This window comes from Zeus faber (assembly GCF_960531495.2).
Source record: "Zeus faber genome assembly, chromosome: 12".
NCBI classification, from domain to species: Eukaryota; Metazoa; Chordata; class Actinopteri; order Zeiformes; family Zeidae; genus Zeus; species Zeus faber.
This window is the reverse complement of record NC_137196.1, coordinates 16,407,948-16,429,094: the sequence shown is the minus strand read 5'-3', so window position 1 is coordinate 16,429,094 and position 21,147 is coordinate 16,407,948. Positions and strand designations below refer to the sequence as shown.

The window sequence follows — 21,147 nt, the reverse complement described above, 5'->3', positions numbered from 1 at the left end:
TCACACTGCCACATCCCCCACGGCTGCCCCACCCTCGATCTGGATCTCCGTCAGCTTGAGACCATCCTCCTCCTCCTCCCCCTCCTCGCCCACGGCGGACGGCAGGCAGACGGCCTGGCTGGTGCTGTTGCTGCAGCTGCTGTTGCCCAAGGCGACCGGGACGTGTACGTTGAGGCTGACGGAGGACGACACGCTGCCCAGCTGGGCGTGCACACCACTGGCCTTGCCGCACGAGTGGATGCGGCGTGCCAGGCTGACGGAGCGCATCACCGATGAGGTGGTCGCCGTGCCGACACCCTGCACCTTCCCCTCCAGGAAGTAGGTGAGCATCTCGCCCTTGCCCTTGACGCTGACCTTGCCGCGGGACACCAGGTCGTAGTTGGCGTTCAGCAGCCGGTACACCTCCTCGGTCACCTGGAGAGACAAGAGAAAGGAAGACATTAAATAAACAAATTATTGGGTCGTTGTCAATCGCAACTTTGACGTCATCTCTAAAATTACGGTGTGCTGTGGTTTGAGCAGCCACACCTGTCCTGGGTCTAGGTAACTGGGGCCCAGGATCAGTGTGGCTGGATACCTGTTGCTCGTTGGGTGGTCTTAAGAGCAACAGGTAAAACCCCCATCCCCACACACACTAAGGATAGGAGCCCTTGTCATGACACACGTCCATCTGCTCCAGGGCTTGTTCCACCGAGCCCACTCGCTACAATAAAACCTTCTACTCCATTGTCTGTGTCTCTGTGCCGGAGGTTCCTGAAAACGTCACTTGGGTGGCATGTGGGAGGCAAAACTGCCACCTATGATCATAGTAATTCTCAATGACTTCATGAGCCAGGAAAGGCAGATATGCAAACGTGTGGCCTTGTAATACCTGTATCTTCCCAGGGACTCCGGTGCTGTCCATACGACTGGCGACATTCACCGTGTTCCCCCAGATGTCGTACTGAGGTCGCCTAGCACCAATGACCCCCGCCACCACGGGTCCCACATTGATGCCTGAACAGATGACACATTTCAGATAAGATAAGATAGCACATTAGTGAAAAAAAATAAAACATTAAAAAAATAATAATAATTATATATATATATATATATATATACATACACTGTATATATAGGCACTCCTCACTTAACGACCTACCTGTTTAACGACCAGCTCTCTGACCAGTCTGCATTGCATGCTGCGTACAATATCGCAGTGTGCGCGCTGCGTCTCAGCGTCAAGCATCTCATCGCGTATCACCTTTTATATACTACATACACTATATACATACACACAGTATACACTATATATATATATATATTAATATATACACAATATATACTATATACACTATATATTCTATATACACTTAATATAGTATATATACTATACATACTATATATACACTATATACATCTCGTCACCGTTTTCAATCTCGTTCCCGCAATCACTACACTGGCGTTCACAATGGCCACGCCCTCTTACCGTGAAATAACACGGGTCCTCGCTTATCGACCAATTCGCTGAACGACCTGGTCCTAGGTTAAGTGAGGAGTACCTGTGTATATATATATATATATATATTATTTTATATTTCCATTTTTAGTCATTTAGCAGACGCTTTTATCCAAAGCGACTTACAATTGTTCAAACACCGACGGACGCAGCCATCAGGAGCAATGAGGGGTTAAGTGTCTTGCTCAAGGACACTACAGCATGCTATCAGGAGGAGCCTGGGATCGAACCAGCGACCTTTGGATCACTAGACCACCAGCTCTACCTCCTGAGCTACCATCCCCACATTATTAGTATTTTATATTTTATAAACACAATTATGTATAAGAAACAGCTCACCAAAATAATGGATTAGAATAAATAATTAATGTCATATATAATAAATAATTAGTAATAATAAAATAAATAAAATAATTAAATAAATAATGTGGTAAACAGCCCAAGAATATGCTCTGCAGCATATGTTTTTATTAATAGTTAAAATAATTGTTAAAATAAATGGCTATTTCAGCTTAAATAGTCATCTTTGATGCAAGGTGTCATCAGTGCCATTTTTGGCCACAAGGAGACATATGGAAAGAATATAGAATATAATAAATGGAATATAGAGTGTGCGCACAATAAGCTCTATAAGCTCTCAAAATACTAAAATGGGCATAATCGACACGAGGTGCTCGCGCAGGCGGCCGCAAGGGGCGGCGCCACAATCACGATTCTGGGTTCTGTAATTATATATTTGAATTAAGTGTAGAATTAAATATACATTTAAATCCTCCAAATTGAAAGTTATCTAAAATCACCGGGTGTCATGACATTTCACTGCATATATGTATGACTGTATGTATCTATGTGACAAATATTCTCTTGAACTTCTATATATATATATATATATATATATATATATATTTTTTTTTTATTAACCGATTGATTAATGGAGTGTATTTGCAATGGGCCGATACATACCCACTCGCAAAACAAAGTCGTTGTAGGACTGATAATTGATTTCGTCCAAAACATCAAACATCTCGATGGCATAGTCGGCGATGGTGCTCAGGTGGTCGTAAACGGACTTTTTGGCCTAAAGAGTAAAGGATAAAAATAAGCATCATTGAATGTCTTGGCTGTAATCGATGAAAACCATTCACACAAACCTTAGTGCCAATGGTGGGCACCAGGCCCACAGCTGCCATGTACGTGCTCCCGATGGTCTTGATTTTCTCAATGTCTTTGTAGCACTCTTTATCCATGAGCTGCAACAACAACAAAAAAACAATAACTACCAATTCCCCGATAACTATTACTTTAAATGAGCTTCAAAAATGAGGTCTTCTCGGTTTCACCTCGTCAAAGTCGGCGATGATCTCGTTGAGCAGCCGCAGACACTCCACCCCCATGTTGTTGCCGTCCAGCTCGATGTAGAAGTCATTGAAGTTTGGGATGGAGGCGAACAGGACGCCCACCTGGGCATAGGACTGGTAGTAGAGATCCTGCAATGTGGAGGAGCCACGTTTAGTCCTATATATATATATATATATATATATATATATAAATATATATATATACAGTGGGGCAAAAAAGTATTTAGTCAGCCACCAATTGTGCAAGTTCTCCCACTTAAAAACATGAGAGAAGCCTGTTATTTTTATCATAGGTATACCTCAACTATGAGAGACAAAATGAGAAAAAAAAATCCAGAAAATCACATTGTCTGATTTTTAAAGAATTTATTTGCAAATTATGGTGGAAAATAAGTATTTGGTCAATAACAAAGGTTCATCTCAATACTTTGTTATATACCCTTTGTTTGAAATGACAGAGGTCAAACGTTTTCTGTAAGTCTTCACAAGGTTTTCACACACTGTTGCTGGTATTTTGGCCCATTCCTCCATGCAGATCTCCTCTAGAGCAGTGATGTTTTGGGGCTGTCGCTGGGCAACACGGACTTTCAACTTCCTCCAAAGATTTTCTATGGGGTTGAGATCTGGAGACTGGCTAGGCCACTCCAGGACCTTGAAATGCTTCATACGAAGCCACTCCTTCGTTGCCCGGGCGGTGTGTTTGGGATCATTATCATGCTGAAAGACCCAGCCACATTTCATCTTCAATGCCCTTTCTGATGGAAGGAGGTTTTCACTCAAAATCTCACGATACATGGCCCCATTCATTCTTTTCTTTACATGGATGAGTCGTCCTGGTCCCTCTGCAGAAAAACAGCCCCAAAGCATGATGTTTCCACCCCCATGCTTCACAGTCGGTATGGTGCTCTTTGGATGCAACTCAGCTTTCTTTCTCCTCCAAACACGACAAGTTAAGTTTTTACCAAAAAGTTCTATTTTGGTTTCATCTGACCATATGACTTTCTCCCAATCCTCTTCTGGATCATCCAAATGCTCTCTAGCAAACTTCAGACGGGCCTGGACATGTACTGGCTTAACAGGGGGACACGTCTGGCACTGCAGGATTTGAGTCCCTGGTGGCGTAGTGTGTTACTGATGGTAGCCTTTGTTACTTTTGTCCCAGCTCTCTGCAGGTCATTCACGAGGTCCCCCCGTGTGGTTCTGGGATGTTTGCTCACTGTTCTTGTGATCATTTTGACCCCACAGGATGAGATCTTGCGTGGAGCCCCAGATCGAGGGAGATTATCAGTGGTCTTGTATGTCTTCCATTTTCTAATAATTGCTCCCACAGTTGATTTCTTCACAACAAGCTGCTTACCTATTGCACGTTCAGTCTTCCCAGCCTGGTGCAGGTCTACAATTTTGTTTCTGGTGTCCTTTGACAGCCCTTTGGTCTTGGCCATAGTGGAGTTTGGAGTGTGACGGTTTGAGGTTGTGGACAGGTGTCTTTTATACTGATAACGAGTTCAAACAGATGCCATTAATAAAGGTAACGAGTGGAGGACAGAGGAGCCTCTTAAAGAAAAAGTTACAGGTCTGTGAAAGTCAGAAATCTTGCTTGTTTGTCGGTGACCAAATACTTATTTTACCGAGGAATTTACCAATTAATTCATTAAAAATCCTACAATGTGATTTCCTGGATTATTTCCCCCCATTCTGTCTCTCATAGTCGAAGTGAACCTATGATGAATTACAGGCCTCTCTCATCTTTTTAAGTGGGAGAACTTGCACAATTGGTGGCTGACTAAATACTTTTTTGCCCCACTGTATTTAAATTTTTTTTAAATAAAAATTATCAATATTTTAATGCATTTAAATGTAAATTACATTTTTTTTGTTGTGGTTGGTGGCCATTTTTGCCTGAATTGGTTTCATTTTAACAGCAGAGAAAGCAAGATTTTTAGGACATAACACATCAAAACATATAGTCATGGATTTGGTCACAATTCATAAGATAAGATCACACTTTATTAATCGATGTGGGGGAATTCGAGTGTCACAGCAGCACAAAACGGTGCAAGTCAAGAAAGGCATAAGAACTACGATTAGGGCAAACAATCAAATCAAATAAAATAAAGAGCAAGAAGGACACATTAAAAAGAAAAAAAACCAAAACGCTGTTTTTATTTGTTTTGTTTGGAGAAAAGTGGGGACCTGGGACGTGCACAGAAACGAGGATCGCTCCCTCTCCGTTACGCATTTACAGGCGTTGCCACGGCATGAAAACCACAGTGCCCGGCGTGTTTGTTTTTCAATTGTTAATCGCAGGTGTATTTATTTCCCTAATTTAATGAACCTGTTTAGTTGAACGGAGCAAAAAAAGGAGACTTCCTCAGTCACTCCCTTACCCGTGTTGGCGAGTTGGCTCGCGGAGGGATGTGGATACTAAGCAGAATGTGCTGTGTCGCGCAATGATGACGCAATGGCGAATCTCTGTGACCAATTAGTAGTCTGGGGTTTTTTTCACGTTACCTCCTGGTATCGCCAACAGGGGTGAAAAAAGACTGATTTTTACCAACTCCTTCTACAAATCCAGCCCGATGTGGATCAAACTTGGACGCCAGCGTGTGTGGACTGCCCGAATACAAATATTATTCATGCATGTCCACGGGTTCTACGGTTTCTGGGCCCCAAGACTCTTTGACATGTGATAATGGATCCAAACAACAACATCTTGTTCATGTTTGAATTGACACTCCAATGGTTGACTTATTAGACACCTACGCCTCATCGTCCCAGGCCACCCAACCCCACGGCGATCTCTGGCGTCCCGCTGTAGGTTCCCAAGGTTGGGAAATGCTGCTCTGATGTATTGATGAATTCTAATATTGTTGTGATGCTGATAGCTGTTGTAGTTATTCTTGTGTGTGTGTGTGTGTGTGTGTGTGTCGCACCATGTTCCTGGGGTTGGACAGCAGGAAGTGCTGAGCCACATGTGCTGGCAGCAGATTGAAGAGGATCCGTCTGTTGTCCAGCTTGACCTTCTCCATGCCGTCCCTCTCCTCCTCGGCCTGGCGCGCACGCACACACGCACACACACACACACACACACACACACACACACACACACACACACACACACACACACACACACACACCCCCATGAAAACTACAAGTAGTTATACCTTTCTACCACTAGGGGGAAGTAAAAGACCGCGAATAATATATTGTCAACTCTTATATTGACATTATACTGACTATATGACATTGATATTATTTTGACAATATATGTATTATATGGTTTAAACTATTTTAGAAAATAACTATAATACATACATTTGGCGAATACACATGAAAACCCCAATATATATAAATATATAATACTTCTGTTCATATAAAGAAGAAATGATAAAGTATTTGTGTGTCCGCATTCGATCGCTATCTTCGATAGAGTGAACTACGTTGGATTATAAACTATGTATATTACAATAAACTATGTCTATCATATCACATAGTGGCCATGTGCTCTTGACCTGCACGGCCCACAGGAAGTCCAGGCGCAGTTTGAGGTCCAGCTGTCTGGAGTGCAGGGCCAGGGCACTGGTGAATAGCAGCAGGGACAGGATGGGTTCATATCCCCGGACCTGGAGGGACCCCTTGCTGTGGAGAAACACACGTCAGGTCTGATCGATTAATTAATCAGACGATTGATTCATCAGTCAGCCATTCTATCTGTCTGTCTGTTGGAAATAGTTAATACAGCATGTTGCTTTTTGTTTGCATATTCTTATTCTGATTATATTGCTTTTTATTACTTAAAGAAAAAATATTATTTATCTTATTTTATTTTAGACTAATGCTACATAAAATTGTATTAAATTCAGGGATGTACATAATTATATATATATATACATATCGTTTCAATGTCTTCATTTTGGATTAATTTAATGGCAATTGCATTCCTATTGTAACTTGACACCACCGTACAATCTCCAGGCGAAATAGGCCAATATGGTCGACATTAATGTGGATATCTTTTGACGTGTGGCCTCGTCGTACCCGGCGGTCTTGCGGAAGCCACTCAGCTCCAGCACGGTGACGTAGAGCACGGCCAGTAGCAGCATCAGCGCCATCTTTGGCAGCCAGGAGACGCGCAGGAAGAGGGCGAGCGTGAGCGTGCCCACCATGCAGCACAGGAAGGCGTAACGGGCGCCATCACACGGCAGCTCCGCCATGGTGTGGTTGGCGCCGCCGTCCACGTCGATGATGACGATGGAGCTGTTGGAGCTGGCGCTGTTCCACAGCCAGGGCATGCACCCCACCTAGCAGGGGGATGAAGCGATCCATTTACCCCCTCCCAAAAAAAAGCTCAAATTGAACCAATGCATTTAAGGAATTAAGCAAGAAAACGCCCGACAGCGTGATCAGGTCACTCCGAATGGGGTTATTTTGCAATAATGACCGGCTGGCTGCACATTATCCAGCTTATAACACGGCTACTTACTGAATAATACATTTAAACAGATTGGAATTTCAAATGATTAGTATGCCAAGAGTGTATTCCACAGAGCCGTGTAATAGTTCTAGCATGGTCGGTCATATGGTGGTTTTGTTGCTGGTTGTTGGCTCTTTAAGGCAACTTGAAAATATGTCTGAAATGCATGACCTGCATAACCTTCAAGTCTATTGAAACATGTGGGCCACATTCGCCGGTGGGCCGCAAGTTGAATAGGCCTGTCTTGTTTATTGTGTATTTATATATATAATTATTATTTTATTTATTTATTTTTTTCATTTTGTGCATCGGAGAGTGAAAAAAGTTCTCCACAACAAACTGGGATGTCGAAGATGAATGACAGATTTGTCATTTGTTTTTCATTATAATAGCATTAGGCCCCCCGCCTTAGACATGATGTTGTTAGTTACCAAGTTGGGGCGCATCTAACGGGGTTAAATGCCACATAATTGAAATAAGAACGTTCTCACAAAACCGTCCCAGAGACTTCAAAGCATATAAACGTTAATTATTGAGCAAAAAAAAAAAAAAGGGGGTGGGGGGCAGCACAGACAGCAGTACAGACATTTGGGCTTTGAAAGGCCTCTTTGAAACTCTATTTCTGTGGTTGACACACCCTTCACACCACAGCTGCAGACACTCCATTAATAGTCGGTTAATTCTCCACCGGGGAAAATTTCAACAGCACGAATAAGGCATTTCGTACGGAATATCAGATATTGCTGGTGTGATTGAACCTCCCTCGGGGAAAAAAAAAAGATCTAAAACAGACAGCTGTTCCGATGGAAGGAACTGTCGGACACAGGAAAACCACCAGACAATCTGGATCCCAGTCGGCCGCCCGCCTACTCACCACACAGGCCTGGGCCACGGCGTTGATTAAGAGCACGATGAGGATACACAGAGAAGTACGAATCTGAATGGTCAGGCACCCTGGAAAGCACTGGGAGAGAGAGAGAGAGAGAGAGAGAGAGAGAGTATGAATATGAATAGGGCTGGGCCGATAGATTAATGTTATTTTTATCATTTTTCAACGGTATCATCACAATATCCATCCATCCATCCACCCGTCCGTCTGTCTGTTCGTCCATCCATCCATCCACCTGTTCGTCCGTCTGTCCATCCATCCATCCATCCAACCGTCCATCTGTCTGATGTTTATCAAAGATGTTTATCAAATTTGATCAAATGTAGTATTTTAAATTCATAACGATGAGAGGCTGCAACCTCGGATTTTTCACAGCACAACATCCGAAGCGTTTGGATTGAGTTTTAGTTGAGAGGCTCAGAGTCGTGCCCTTTGTACGACCACGTATTCAAGTGAGCGACCCCGTTGAGATGCTTTGAGCAGATCGCGTGATCGTGACGTGAGCGTGATCTTCTCAGCGATGAGTTTGAGGTCGACTGAGGTGAGCGGGTTACGAGGCAGGGGGGGAAAACCTTACCAGGCAAAATGGTAAGTAAAAAACGGATGTAAAAGGAAAATGTAATTACTTGGGCTGTGGAGAGCCTTAAGGAAGTCGACCTGAACAAAAGCTTAAATTAACTGGCCCGCCGCTCCGTTCTGAGTTGAAATGCAAAAAATTCGGGCTCGGAGATATATTTCCAAAGCCGGTGAAAAGAAATAATCCTTAATATTTAAACACCGCAGTATGGACGTTTGAATTATTAAGCTCCGTCAGCAGATTTCGACATGAACAGTTAAATGGGAAAAAAAAACAATCACTATTCTCATTCCGCGGGTGAAGGAAAGTACGCGCCCAGAGAGGGCGAGAAAAGCAGCTTTATTTACCTGAACTCTAGTGACATGCAGGTACATGATACAAGCTACTAGGAAACAGACGCAGAAGACAAGTAGGACCAACACTATTGTGCCCCTGGGAGGATGAGAAGAGAAGGAAAGGAGAGAAGAGAGAAGAAAGAAGGATGGAGGGGATACGTTAGTAATGAAGAACAAGAACAAAAATAAGAGAAATGAACAGTAGGTCACAAAGAGAAATAGTAATAAAATAGCAACAAGAGTGTGTGTACTGTTAGATAGAAAGATAGATAGATAGATAGATAGATAGATAGATAGATAGATAGATAGATAGATAGATAGATACGTACTGGGGTATGATGAGGAGATAGACAAGGCCAAACAAGGCAGCGAGGATAAGGGACAGAACCACGGCGCTGGTGAAGTGCTCGTCGGGGACCTGGTGATACTATGAGGACCAGAGACACCACAACAGCACCAGGAAAGATTGAGGTTGAAAAGATTAATATTATGCCACGTGTTATGCATTACATGATTCTCATTGGTCGATTTATGAATAACGAGCGCTGTCTGCTCATAATGACCATCGCCGGGGGCAACCGCTTCTCTGCCCGCTGTCACGTCCGCCATGTCGCGCAGCACCATCTAGCGATGCTACGTAGGAACTACAACGGAGGACTTGAAGAGATGAGCGCAGACATGTCCAATTGATCATTAATTACAGTAAATAGGTTTGTCATGTATAGGGTGAAAGAAAAGTAGTTAAGTAAAACAGGTACGCCTCACTTAATGACCTGCCTGTTTAACGACGTGCGGACTTACGAATAGCTCTCTGACCAGTCTGTATTGTACACAATACCGGTATACAATACCGCGGAATGCGCGCTGGGTGCCCTTTATATACTATGTACACTATATACACAATATACTGTATGTACTATATACACTATATACACAATATACTCTGAATAAACTATATAAACTATACATACCATATATACTATATACACTATATATACTATATACACAATATATACCATATACAGTATAGACACTATATAAACTATATACACTATATACACTAAATACACTGAATAAACTATATACACTATATATACCATATACACTATATACACTATATATACTATATACACTATATACACTATGACCTATATACACTATGACTGACCTGGTCCCCGGAATGGAACTCAGTCGCTGTCTTTGCGGAAGCTCTTAAACTAGGCTCTTAACTAGTTATAAAATATTTTTTAATCAATATTCTGTGTCAACAACATGATTACATAGTAAGTAGCCGTGTATTAAGCTGGAAAACGAGCAGCCAGCCATTATCACAAAATAACCCCCTTCAGAGCAATAACGAACCCCCTTGTCGGTGGTTAATTGGCCACTTATTTGGCTGGCTGTACTGTATCCGTTACAATGCCCAATTTAAAGGCACTCACCCTCTGCTCGTGCTCGGAGCACTTGTACATGAGGGTGAGGAAGTTGAGGTCGGCTGTGTCGGACTCGGTCTGCCGGGCCTCGATCAGCCGCCCGATGTAGCGGTTGACCCGGGTCCGGGGGCTGCTCTGGACGGGGTTGGCCTGGCTGGCCTTGTTGCGGTTCCTCAGCTTCTCTGGCGCCGTCCGCATGGCCCTCCGCTAACAGAAGGGACGGAGAATGTTTGGAATGTGGAAGAGTTGAAGGAAAACTCTGTGTGGTGCGGGTGCCCGGGATCAGGTGCGGCTGTGCGCCTGTTGCTCATCAGAGAAATCGATGAGCACGAGTTAAATCCCCCAATGCCCACTCACACATGGGAGGGGAATGTTTGTCATGACCCGATTCCATCTGCTCCTGGCGACATCCTTGCCAATAAACGTGTTTGTCCTTCACATCCTTGCCTGTGTCTCTGCGTCGGTGAGACCGGGAAAAGCCACATGGGTGGCGAGTGACTGCCTCACTCTGGTATTTTTATTGGTATTATTATTATTATTATTATTTTTCGATCATTGGAAGTCAAACCTGAGTGATCGGCATCGGGATCTAGAGTCGACTGAAGCTATATTATTATCCATAAGCTATTATACTGGATCGATTTAAAGGGGAACACCACCCATTTTTATCGTAAGAATGGCCAAATATATGACCAGCCCCCCAACCCCCGAGTTGCTATGTGGACGATTGAACCAAATTCTATACTTCTCTGTATCTGGAAAAAGTTCAAACAAGCAATGGAATGGAATTGAGATTGTCCATGTATGTCCATGGGGCTTTTTCGAGGTGGGCGTGGCCCAAGGGCACATTGTCACAGTCCACCTTAAGACGATTCTTAAGAGGCTTAGCTTGAAAAATTGCAGAGTTCTACTTTAATATGGTGTATATCCCCGAACTTCAGGGCGGTAAACCATGCAGTAAATAGTAAATTAGAGTTCACCGCTCCGCAGAATGACATCAGACCAATGAGTCGGTTGAGGGGAGGATTCAACCTAAATAATGCACAGCTGATTATACAGTTGGATGATGACATGGCCCTCACACTTAACTTCATAACTGGATGCACCCCGCTGCATCCGACGCCGAAAAGCAGCCGTCATTATAATACGCCGAGTGCTGAAGCACAGCCAGCCAGTTAGCACGGCAAGATTGGTCTGTGTGTGTGTGTGTGTGTGTGTGTGTGTGTACAGGATAAAGGCAATGAACTGTGAAGCTCAAAGATCATCAGTGTCACAATAGGATTGCAGGGGAAGATCAACTATAGGGCAATACTGGATGTTGTTTTCTTTCTTTTTTCTTTCTCTCTCTGGGCATCCGGTCCTAAAATGAGCAAGAAGCTCCTTATTTAACTACTTCTTTAACCTGCATATACTGTAAATTAAAATGATATAGTTTTTGTTTTTGCTCGGCTTTTTGTTATTATTCGCCGAGCCATTATCACCAGTCAAAGTGTCTGGCGCTCAGAAACCGTCAAACCCACGGACAAGAATGAATGAGAGTTGTATTCGGGGCAGTCCACACACGCAGTGGCCCAAGTTTGATCCACCTCGGATGACAGTATATCTGTACTAGGAGTTAGTATCGAGCTGAGGCGATAACAAAAGGTCACGTGAAAACACCGCAGACTACTGATTGGTCACAAAGAACGGTCACTGTAGCACTGCAGCACTGCGTCGCTGCATCATCATTGCACGACACGGGTAAGAGAGTGACTGAGGAACTTTCCTGTTTACACACAAGCTTTTTCGTTTTATCCAATCAGGGAAATACATCTACGATAAAAAAGAAACATTACATACTGTGGTGTGGGGATGGTCTGGTTTGAGCAACGACATCAGCCCTGGATCTAGGTGATTGGGATCAAAGTGGCTGCATACCTGTTGCTCATTGGCTGGTCTGAGGAGCAGCAGGTAAAACCCCCATCCCCACACACACTCAGGAGAGGAGCCCGTCTCATGACATGTTCTATCCGAGGCTAATTCCAGCTGGCCCACTCCTTACAATAAACTGGTATCTACAACCCCCGTCTTCTGTGTCCCTGTGCCGGGGGTCCCTGAACGCGCCATTTGGGTGGCGCGTGGTTGGAGAAACTACCACACGTACACATTATTTTTGGTTTTGTTTGGAGAAACGGGGAACGGGTACTCTCGAGGATCACTCTCATCACACGGAGAGCTCGCTGAGCAGAGATCGGAGAGCTGAGATTTTCTTTTGTTTTTCTTGGAAATACGGGAGGTAAACGGAAAAACATTTAAAGGGGAGGACAGCGGGCGAGAAGTGAAAAATACGGGAGAATCCCGAGGAAAAACTGGAGGGATGACAGGTATGTGATTGACATCTCAAAGGAGGTGCCTGATCCAATCAAATAGGTGCCGGTCCCAATGTGGGAGGTCCGCACAAATTCTTTGTGCCCCCTAGTTATTTGTCATCTTGAATTGTAGTTAGTTCCAACATTTACCTTAATAAATTAGGGGCTGAGCCCAAGCAGGGTTAGGCCGTTTTGGCGCACCGATTGCGCTGGCATGCCGCGGGCACAGTTGGCACTGTCAGAGAGGGAGCAGACGGTGCGCAATTGGCAGCAGCCCGTGTCGCCTATAGGAAGAGCCGGCCCTGCGGGGATTTTTTTAGATCGGGGGCTATTCATGAAACATTCGGGGCTAAAGTCCCGGATGCCCACCCCTAACGACGCCCCTGGGGGATGTACATCGTTTTCTCAAACACGTCACGCATGTCACACCGACTGACCTGGATCCCATGCATTGGATTTAACGCAAAATATAGCTATAGTTAAATATAGCTTCCTATTGTTATTGCTGTGTTGTTTTTTTTTTTTAATATAGGCGTTTTTCAGCTATAAGTATCGGAAACATGCCAACGGCAGCACGCACAGACATGGTTGAGGTCTTGTTAGTTTGTCGTCATCATTATTATTATTATTATTATTATTATTATTATTATTATTATTCCCGTGGGTGCACAGGTCTCTCCATCTTGCAGATATGGTCTCCTCTGGAACTCATATCCTGTTCATTCACTGCACGTCTCCTCCATAACCCCCCCCCCACCACCACCACCAACACCACCACCACCATGCCTGGAGAGTGTGTGTGGTCTGAATGGGAAATGACCAGACGCTCAGCAGATACCTCATCACCCCAACCCTCCCGCCCCCCCTCCGCTTTTATTTTTTTTTCCCTGTCGTCTCAATTGGACGTCCATTTTTTTCCACCGCAGCATGAAATATTGCTTTTATAGGAATTATTGTGGATCAATGGAATCTGGGGTTCGGTTAGGTAGCACGTTACACAAGTATCACACAAAAACACACACACACACACACACACACACACACACGCACACACACGCACGGGCCTGTGGGCTAAAATAGACTCGTACTGCTAAGTCCACCCGTCAGGCCTTGGGATTTTTATTTCTCGGTGCACAAGATCAAACAGGCTCTTTGACACCCAGGGTAATTCCCACAATCTCTCACGGCGTTCAGTGAGTGTGATGAGTGTGTGTGTGTGTGTGTGTGTGTGTGTGTGTGTGTGTGTGTGTGTGTGTGTGTGTGTGTGTGTGCGTGTGCGTGTGTGTGTGTGTGTGTGTGCCGGCACGTGTGCGTTAAACATCATTATTCCACAGGGTCATCGACTCAGATCACCTTCACTCTTAGATCTGGATTTATGCAAATGATGATTTCCTGTGAAAACAAACAGCCTACAAATACTAAATTCATTTGAAACGCACACCTACAGCGTGGTTAACAGTTGTTGTTGTTGTTGTTGTTGTTGTGATTTGTTGTTCTGTCGCTTGTTTTGCACGCACCTTGTCGCCGTCCTCGCAGTTCATGACGTTGGAGAAGGGGATCTCGGCCTTGAACATCTTCCTGCAGTGCATCAGCTGCACCAGCAGGTAGCACACCGTCTTGAACTTCATCTTCTTGGCCGGCTTGATGTCCGACAGGATCAGGCCGGGGAAGATCTGCCCGGAAAGAAAAGCAAAACGGAGCGAGGGATTAGGACGTGATAGGCGCATGCGGTACGGTGTCGATTGTAACACACCCACGCACGTGCGCGCGCTCGCACACGCACACACACACCGATGGAAAACTCGCAATTAGCAAGCTAGTGGTTTGCATAATCTCTATATCACCCCCTTACGCACAGGGCTTTTTTTTGTTTGTCTGGAGAAACACTCAGCGGACCCCGGAGCGAAAAAAACCAAAACGCTTCGATCACGCGGCACAGCCTCCATCGATGTCACGGACAACCTATTTCCGTTCCGAGAAAGGTTAAAAACGTACTTGTATTCACAGGAAAATATTTCAACGGGAGCACGGCGGGAGAGAAGGGTCAAATACGGGAGAACCCCGGGGAAAACCAGAGGGGTGACAGGTGTGCCTCCACTATTAGTGTTGGCTCGTGCCCGACGGCAAAAGGAACACAGCGCACAATTATTATTTCCCTCGCCGGCAGTTTTGTCACGGATCCGTTGGTATTATTTCCTCTTTCTTTTAAAAGTTTTGTGCTGGTGTGTGCAGCCAACAGCAAAGCACTTCCCATGCTTAGCTCTTAGCTTCCACATAATGCTAGCGAGTCGGGCACTTGCTATTTCTCAAGCCGCGGGTGGAGGTACTCAGATGGACGGCGGTGTTATTCAAATGAGCCTCCACTTGACGTAGAACGGGGAGGCAAATCTGAACTGGTTGTGGAATCACGTGTTTTCTGAAATGGCGAGCTCACAAGCTGAATTGGTTGTCTTATTTCACAGTTTCATATTATTTCATAATATGGGACCTTTAAAGAAAGAAATCCAGGATAGGGTTTGGAAATAATAATAATAATAATGATTGTGATAACAATAATAACAATAACAATAATAATACTACTACTAATAATAAAAGTAATAATAATAATTACAATAATTGTAACAATAATAATAATAATAACAAGCATTGTAACAATAATGATAATAATGATAGTAATAACAATAATAATAATAATACAAGTTATAATAATAATAACAATAATTGTAGCAATAATAATAATAAGAGTAGTAGTAGTAGTAGTAATAATAATAATAATAATAATAATAATAATAATAATAATAATTATAATAGTAGTAACCATAATAATAATAGTAATAATAACAAGCATTGTAACAATAATAATAATAATAATAATAATAATAATAATAATAATAATAATAATAATAATAATAATAATAATAATAAATACATGGTGTGTTTAGCATGCACAGTTGGAAAGTGTGACCTTTTCACCCGTAAATGAAAGACACTGCGGGAGTGAATGAGTGGACATGAAACCTCCCTCTCTCTCTCTGCCCCCCGTGCTCTACGCCAGGCGTCTTTGATGAAGTATTACCACCAGCTCTATTAAGAGGATTAGCAAAGTCTTCTTCTTCCCACATATGAGAGAAAAATGTAGAAGAGCGGGATGCTGCAGGTTCGCGTCAGGATGTAAAGTCTTATCTTGCGTAACGCGAAAACCCGCCACAAGGTAATAACTAACAGAGGAGGGAAGGAAATAAAGAACAGGCCGAAAGTACTGACACAAGAAGAGAAGATTAAAACGTCCTCCCTGCAGCATTGAGCACACAGTTAACATATACTGTATATATTCTGAATATATACTCTATACAGGACACATACTGTGTAAATATACTATATATATAGACTGAATATATACTAAATATATACTGTATACTAGATACATACTGTATATAAACTGTAAATATACTGAATGTATACTGTATATATACTGTATTCATACTGTATATATACTGTATTTATATATATACACTGAATATATACTGGATGTATACTGTATATATACTGAAAATATATACTGTATCTATACTGTATATATACTATATAGTTGATACATAGTGTATATATACTGAATATATACTGTATACTGGATACAAACTGTATATATACTGAATATATACTGTATACTGGATGCATACTGTATATATTCTGAATATATACTGTATAGTGGATACATACTGTATATATATTGTATATATACTATTAAGGCACCTGCAAATTTGTTTTAGAGAATTTGATATATAAAGGGGATGTATAGAGAGAGTTAGAGTATAATCAGACTTTAGCGCCTTTGCAAAATGCTCCACAAGTTCTATCAAAAGGGTTAGTCCTGTCCCTCTCCTCCAGGATTTTGATTGGTTTAATCAATAAAACCACCCGCAGCGTTTTTGATTTTCATTCATCCCTGAATCATAACGTGTCTTAGACCTTTCCCCTGCGGGAGAGGCAAAGCGAGCCTAACTCTGAAGTAGCCAAATCACAGTTACCAAAGCAGTTTGAGGCGGTGAGTCATAATACACGGATGACAATTAACAGTGTGTGTCAGCTGTAAAACATGTCTGACAATTTGCGTTTTGATATGTGAGTTCGCAAAGAAACATGAGCCCAAGAACGGAGCTCCAAAGAGGTGACATAGCCACTGCTGGAAATTGCAGGTGTAACCATCATAAAAACGGAAATTATAAAATATATCAACGGTATCGGTCTCAACAATCAGGACCAGATACAGTATCGGCAAATACTTGTATCCACAAACCAACGGTATCCAAAGACGACTCACTTCATGTGAGGAGCACAAAACCATGAACCTTGAACGAGGAAGAAAGTGATATGGTCAGATTACTCATATGTGTCCCCGTAACCATCTTCTAAACAAGGCGTGGGATCCATAGAGGTAGGAGCGGCCATCTCCAAGGAGTCGTTGGGTCCAATAATTGCGGCCATATAACGGCCAAGGACCATGAGGTCATTTTCAGGTTCAGCCTCGGGTTCAAACAGTTTCCCTCATGATGTTTCCCATATTCCAGGAGGAGCATTCGAGAGTGGTTTCACGATGAACCACCAGGAAACAGTCACCCGCCTACCGCGACCTCCGCGAATCACCCCCATCTGAGATCCACTGAACCTCCATGGGAAGTTCTGGAGCAAAGTCGCTCTCCACCTTCCTCATCCCTAAAAGAACTGGAGGCTTTTCTTCTTGAAGAATATTCCAACGACCCAACGTTCAGGACGGCTTTCCATGACGGATCGAAGCTGTCCTGAAGGCAAAGGGCGGCCTTACTCGATATTGGGTCTTGGATATTTACATATTGCCGTGCCGTACATTGCCGCTTTCCATTTTCCCGTCTCGTCTGCGCACGCCCATTATACACGGCGAAGGAAGGACTCCGAACATTGCCTCTGCAGCGCACACACGTCCGGGCGAGTATCCGCGCACTCGTGAAAGCAGCCGATTTGGGATGATAGTTGCCACGGGGCAGTGTTTTTACACAACGTGGTCCAGTACATCGCAGGCTGCGAGGCTTGAAGTTCATCTCATCTCATCTCATCTCGCAGCGTGTGCAGCGGAGTGCAAACCGCGGCGTCCCGGGCTTTGAGCCCTCATTTCAAAACTGATTCTCTTTCCAATTCTGAGGGCGAGCGTTACGGCAACGGCGGAGAATATATCTTGGCGTAGAGATTAAGAGCGTATGATAAAGCTCTTTTTTTAATCGCACCTCCGAAGCCAGAAGGTAGGTCCATTATGGACGGATAACACTGAAGGTCTGAAAGCCGAGGGATATACCTTCCGTCGGTGGGACGGCACTATGAAGAAGGTTTCGATCTCGTGCTTTTGGAGGAAGGCGTTCCTCTCGTGCCCGTTGCCCGGCTCCACCTCGTAGTCTCCGTTCAGGCACTCCAGCGTGGATCTGGTGATGTGCACTTTGCTGCGGAACACAAACGGGGGAGGGAAGGATCAATACTGGATTGGATCGGGATCTGGGTTACAGCCAGGAGTCCAGCACTTCCACTGCCGAGCCAGTCCACTGGAGATGTGCTAGGTGTGAGTATCTTGTCAGGATGAATAATAGATCTGAAGGGGGCTCCCTCAGGGGCCGCATACTTAATACATGCATCTTGTAGTGAGAAATATATATATATATTAAGAGACATTGTTTCCCTTCACCCTCTACTCTTTGACTACAGCAACAATTATTTCCATGTTAAATGGCAGTGAATGGAAGATAATGGAAGCAGCTGTTCGTCCTCCATCTGTCTAGCATCTGGAGAACTCCAGAAAGTTAAAATCCTGCCATGTTTCCCTCCACCCATGCACTGATCCAGTCGATTCATTGGACCTCTAGGTCAATGCTGGTGGAATTTTTGCATTCTGAACTCTAATTTTCCAAAAAGGTCAGAAAGCGCGGCACCGACCCGGGGAGTCCTCCGGCCTCCATGACGTTGGCCAGCGTCACATCGTTGGACCAGACGTCGTACTGCCACTTCCTGAGGCCCAGCACGCCGCACAGCACCCGGCCGGTGTGCAGGCCCACACGCATGTTCAGGTTCACCTCCGTGGCCTCGGCCACTGAACTGCAGGGGGAGAGATGATGTTGATTAGCATTATTTAAATAATTATATGGGAGGAAATAATGGAGGAATAAAAAATAAAAATAAAAATAAATAATAATAAGAATAATAATAATAATAATAATACTGGTTTATATATTAATATGAATATCATTTAAAATAATTTATAATTTATTATTAATAATATAATAAATACAAATAATATAATATAATATAATAAATAAATACTATTCATATCATATTAAATAAATACAATTACTAAAATGAAAATGTTTAAAAAAATGTTTTCTTTTTTAATTCTGAACCATTATATATTTACTTAAAATATAGAAAGACAGAGACAGATACAGATAGATTAACCCTGAAACTACTATGTAAAATAAGAAATTACTATGGAATGAATAATTAATTATTAGGCCTTTATAGCATATTGGTCCTGTATTAGGCTTGTTTTCTGCAGTGATTTCTCCCTGTCGTAATTTGGGGGAATATTGGCAAATATTTTTACATTTTAAGTTATGACTATTTATAAGCATCGTTTCAATTTATCATGGAGCAGCTTTGCGTTCCACCTCTCTGTATGTCTATTTGTCTTGTTCCTCTCGTTTCCTCCTGTAGCTGCTGGATTTTGGGATTTTGGGGGCTCTGCATCATAATGGCCTCCTTTCACCATTTTTCCTTTTTTTTTTTTTTTTTGACCGAACCATTTTTCCTCGGGTGGGTGTCTGAGACCGGGGACGTCTCCTTACTCCTGGCCCACTTCCAATGTGGAGGACAAACCGAGCAGGTTCTGCTGAAAGCCGCTTTGGATAAATGCACTGTTTGTCTGGACTATTATGATTTATTTTTTTCTGTATTAAAACTCTTCTGTCTGTTTTTGCCACTGGTTTAGCTTTTCTTACTGGTCCATTGCAAGTTATTTTATTTATCTACGGGATCGGGATCTGGGGGAAATCTTTTATATCCTTTACATAGGATTATTTTATGGATCATTATATCGATTATTTCATTTTCTTTTCCATTTTGTTCCATGTTTTATATTTTTTTATAATTTTTTTGGGTTTATTGCATATTGGCAATTTCTCCCCTTTTAAATGCGTATTAATTTATTATTTATCTATCATCTATCCATCTATCATCATATACTATCCATCTATCATCATATACTATCCATCTATCATCATATACTATCCATCTATCATCATATACTATCCATCTATCTTAGAGCCTGACCGATGCCAGATTTTGGGTCCGATGCCGATCCCGATTTTGGAGAGTCGTAGCCCAACCGATATTTTGGCCGATATTTTGTCAAAAAGTGCAGGATTCTCAAATCAATTTGAAAAACTTAAAGTTTCTATATTTGAGAACATTTAACTTATTATCAAACAAATAGATAAAACTGAACACACAAAGAACTTTTTGATGGGTGAAAACAATTTTAAAAGGTGATGAAATTAATGTAATTAAATATATATATATATTAAACTTCAATATATGAAAATAACATGTAACATTAATTACACAATGAAAGTAGTAGTATAATTAAATAGAAAATACACACATGAACTGAACTGAACATGATAGGACAGCTGCACATACGGTCCGGTCCCTCTCCTAAACTATGCCGCAAATCAGCGGCAGAATTGCTTTATGGCAATATTTACGGCACTATTTCACGTTATCTGCTCGTGGAACGAGTGTAAACAGACATGGATTTATAATGCATAGTCGGACTTCTGCGTTTATTTTGAGTAACTTAAAAGTAGTGTAATAAGTAACTTATTACCTTACACAGAATCTGAGCGGACAAGTCTTGCTGTGGAGAATATTGGATGAGGCACGAGTGACACTGACAAACATCTCATTACAGAAGTAGCGTGTCAGCTGCTGTGGATAACTCTAGTGAATAGCAATAGCAAAAAAAAATAGCAAAAACAGGATGAATAATCAATGGGTTTTTTGTTTGTTATACTTAAAAAATCGGGACACATCGGCTGCATAACTGCCAATCCCGATGTCGTCAAATAACGACCGATATATCAGTCAAACCGATATATCGGTCGGGCTCTAATCTCCATCTATCTATCTATCTATCTATCTATTATCCATCCATCCTTCTAT

At 42.6% G+C, this 21,147-nt stretch overlaps 1 protein-coding gene across 1 annotated transcript in view; it reads right to left on the bottom strand.

The window, feature by feature from the left end:
• The window catches only part of LOC307237631 (adenylate cyclase type 1-like), a gene marked incomplete at both ends in the record, with an annotated part of 42,374 nt that continues 21,227 nt past the window's right edge, over positions 1 to 21,147 (bottom strand). The window contains 15 exons of the mRNA XM_080010389.1: positions 1 to 414; positions 872 to 996; positions 2,462 to 2,576; positions 2,650 to 2,748; positions 2,839 to 2,985; positions 5,790 to 5,906; positions 6,369 to 6,495; positions 6,895 to 7,157; positions 8,205 to 8,294; positions 9,144 to 9,228; positions 9,461 to 9,558; positions 10,574 to 10,771; positions 14,430 to 14,585; positions 18,239 to 18,380; positions 18,868 to 19,026. Of these exons, the coding sequence (XP_079866515.1) occupies positions 1 to 414; positions 872 to 996; positions 2,462 to 2,576; positions 2,650 to 2,748; positions 2,839 to 2,985; positions 5,790 to 5,906; positions 6,369 to 6,495; positions 6,895 to 7,157; positions 8,205 to 8,294; positions 9,144 to 9,228; positions 9,461 to 9,558; positions 10,574 to 10,771; positions 14,430 to 14,585; positions 18,239 to 18,380; positions 18,868 to 19,026 (2,335 nt within the window). The remainder of the gene's footprint in view (positions 415 to 871; positions 997 to 2,461; positions 2,577 to 2,649; positions 2,749 to 2,838; positions 2,986 to 5,789; positions 5,907 to 6,368; positions 6,496 to 6,894; positions 7,158 to 8,204; positions 8,295 to 9,143; positions 9,229 to 9,460; positions 9,559 to 10,573; positions 10,772 to 14,429; positions 14,586 to 18,238; positions 18,381 to 18,867; positions 19,027 to 21,147) is intronic.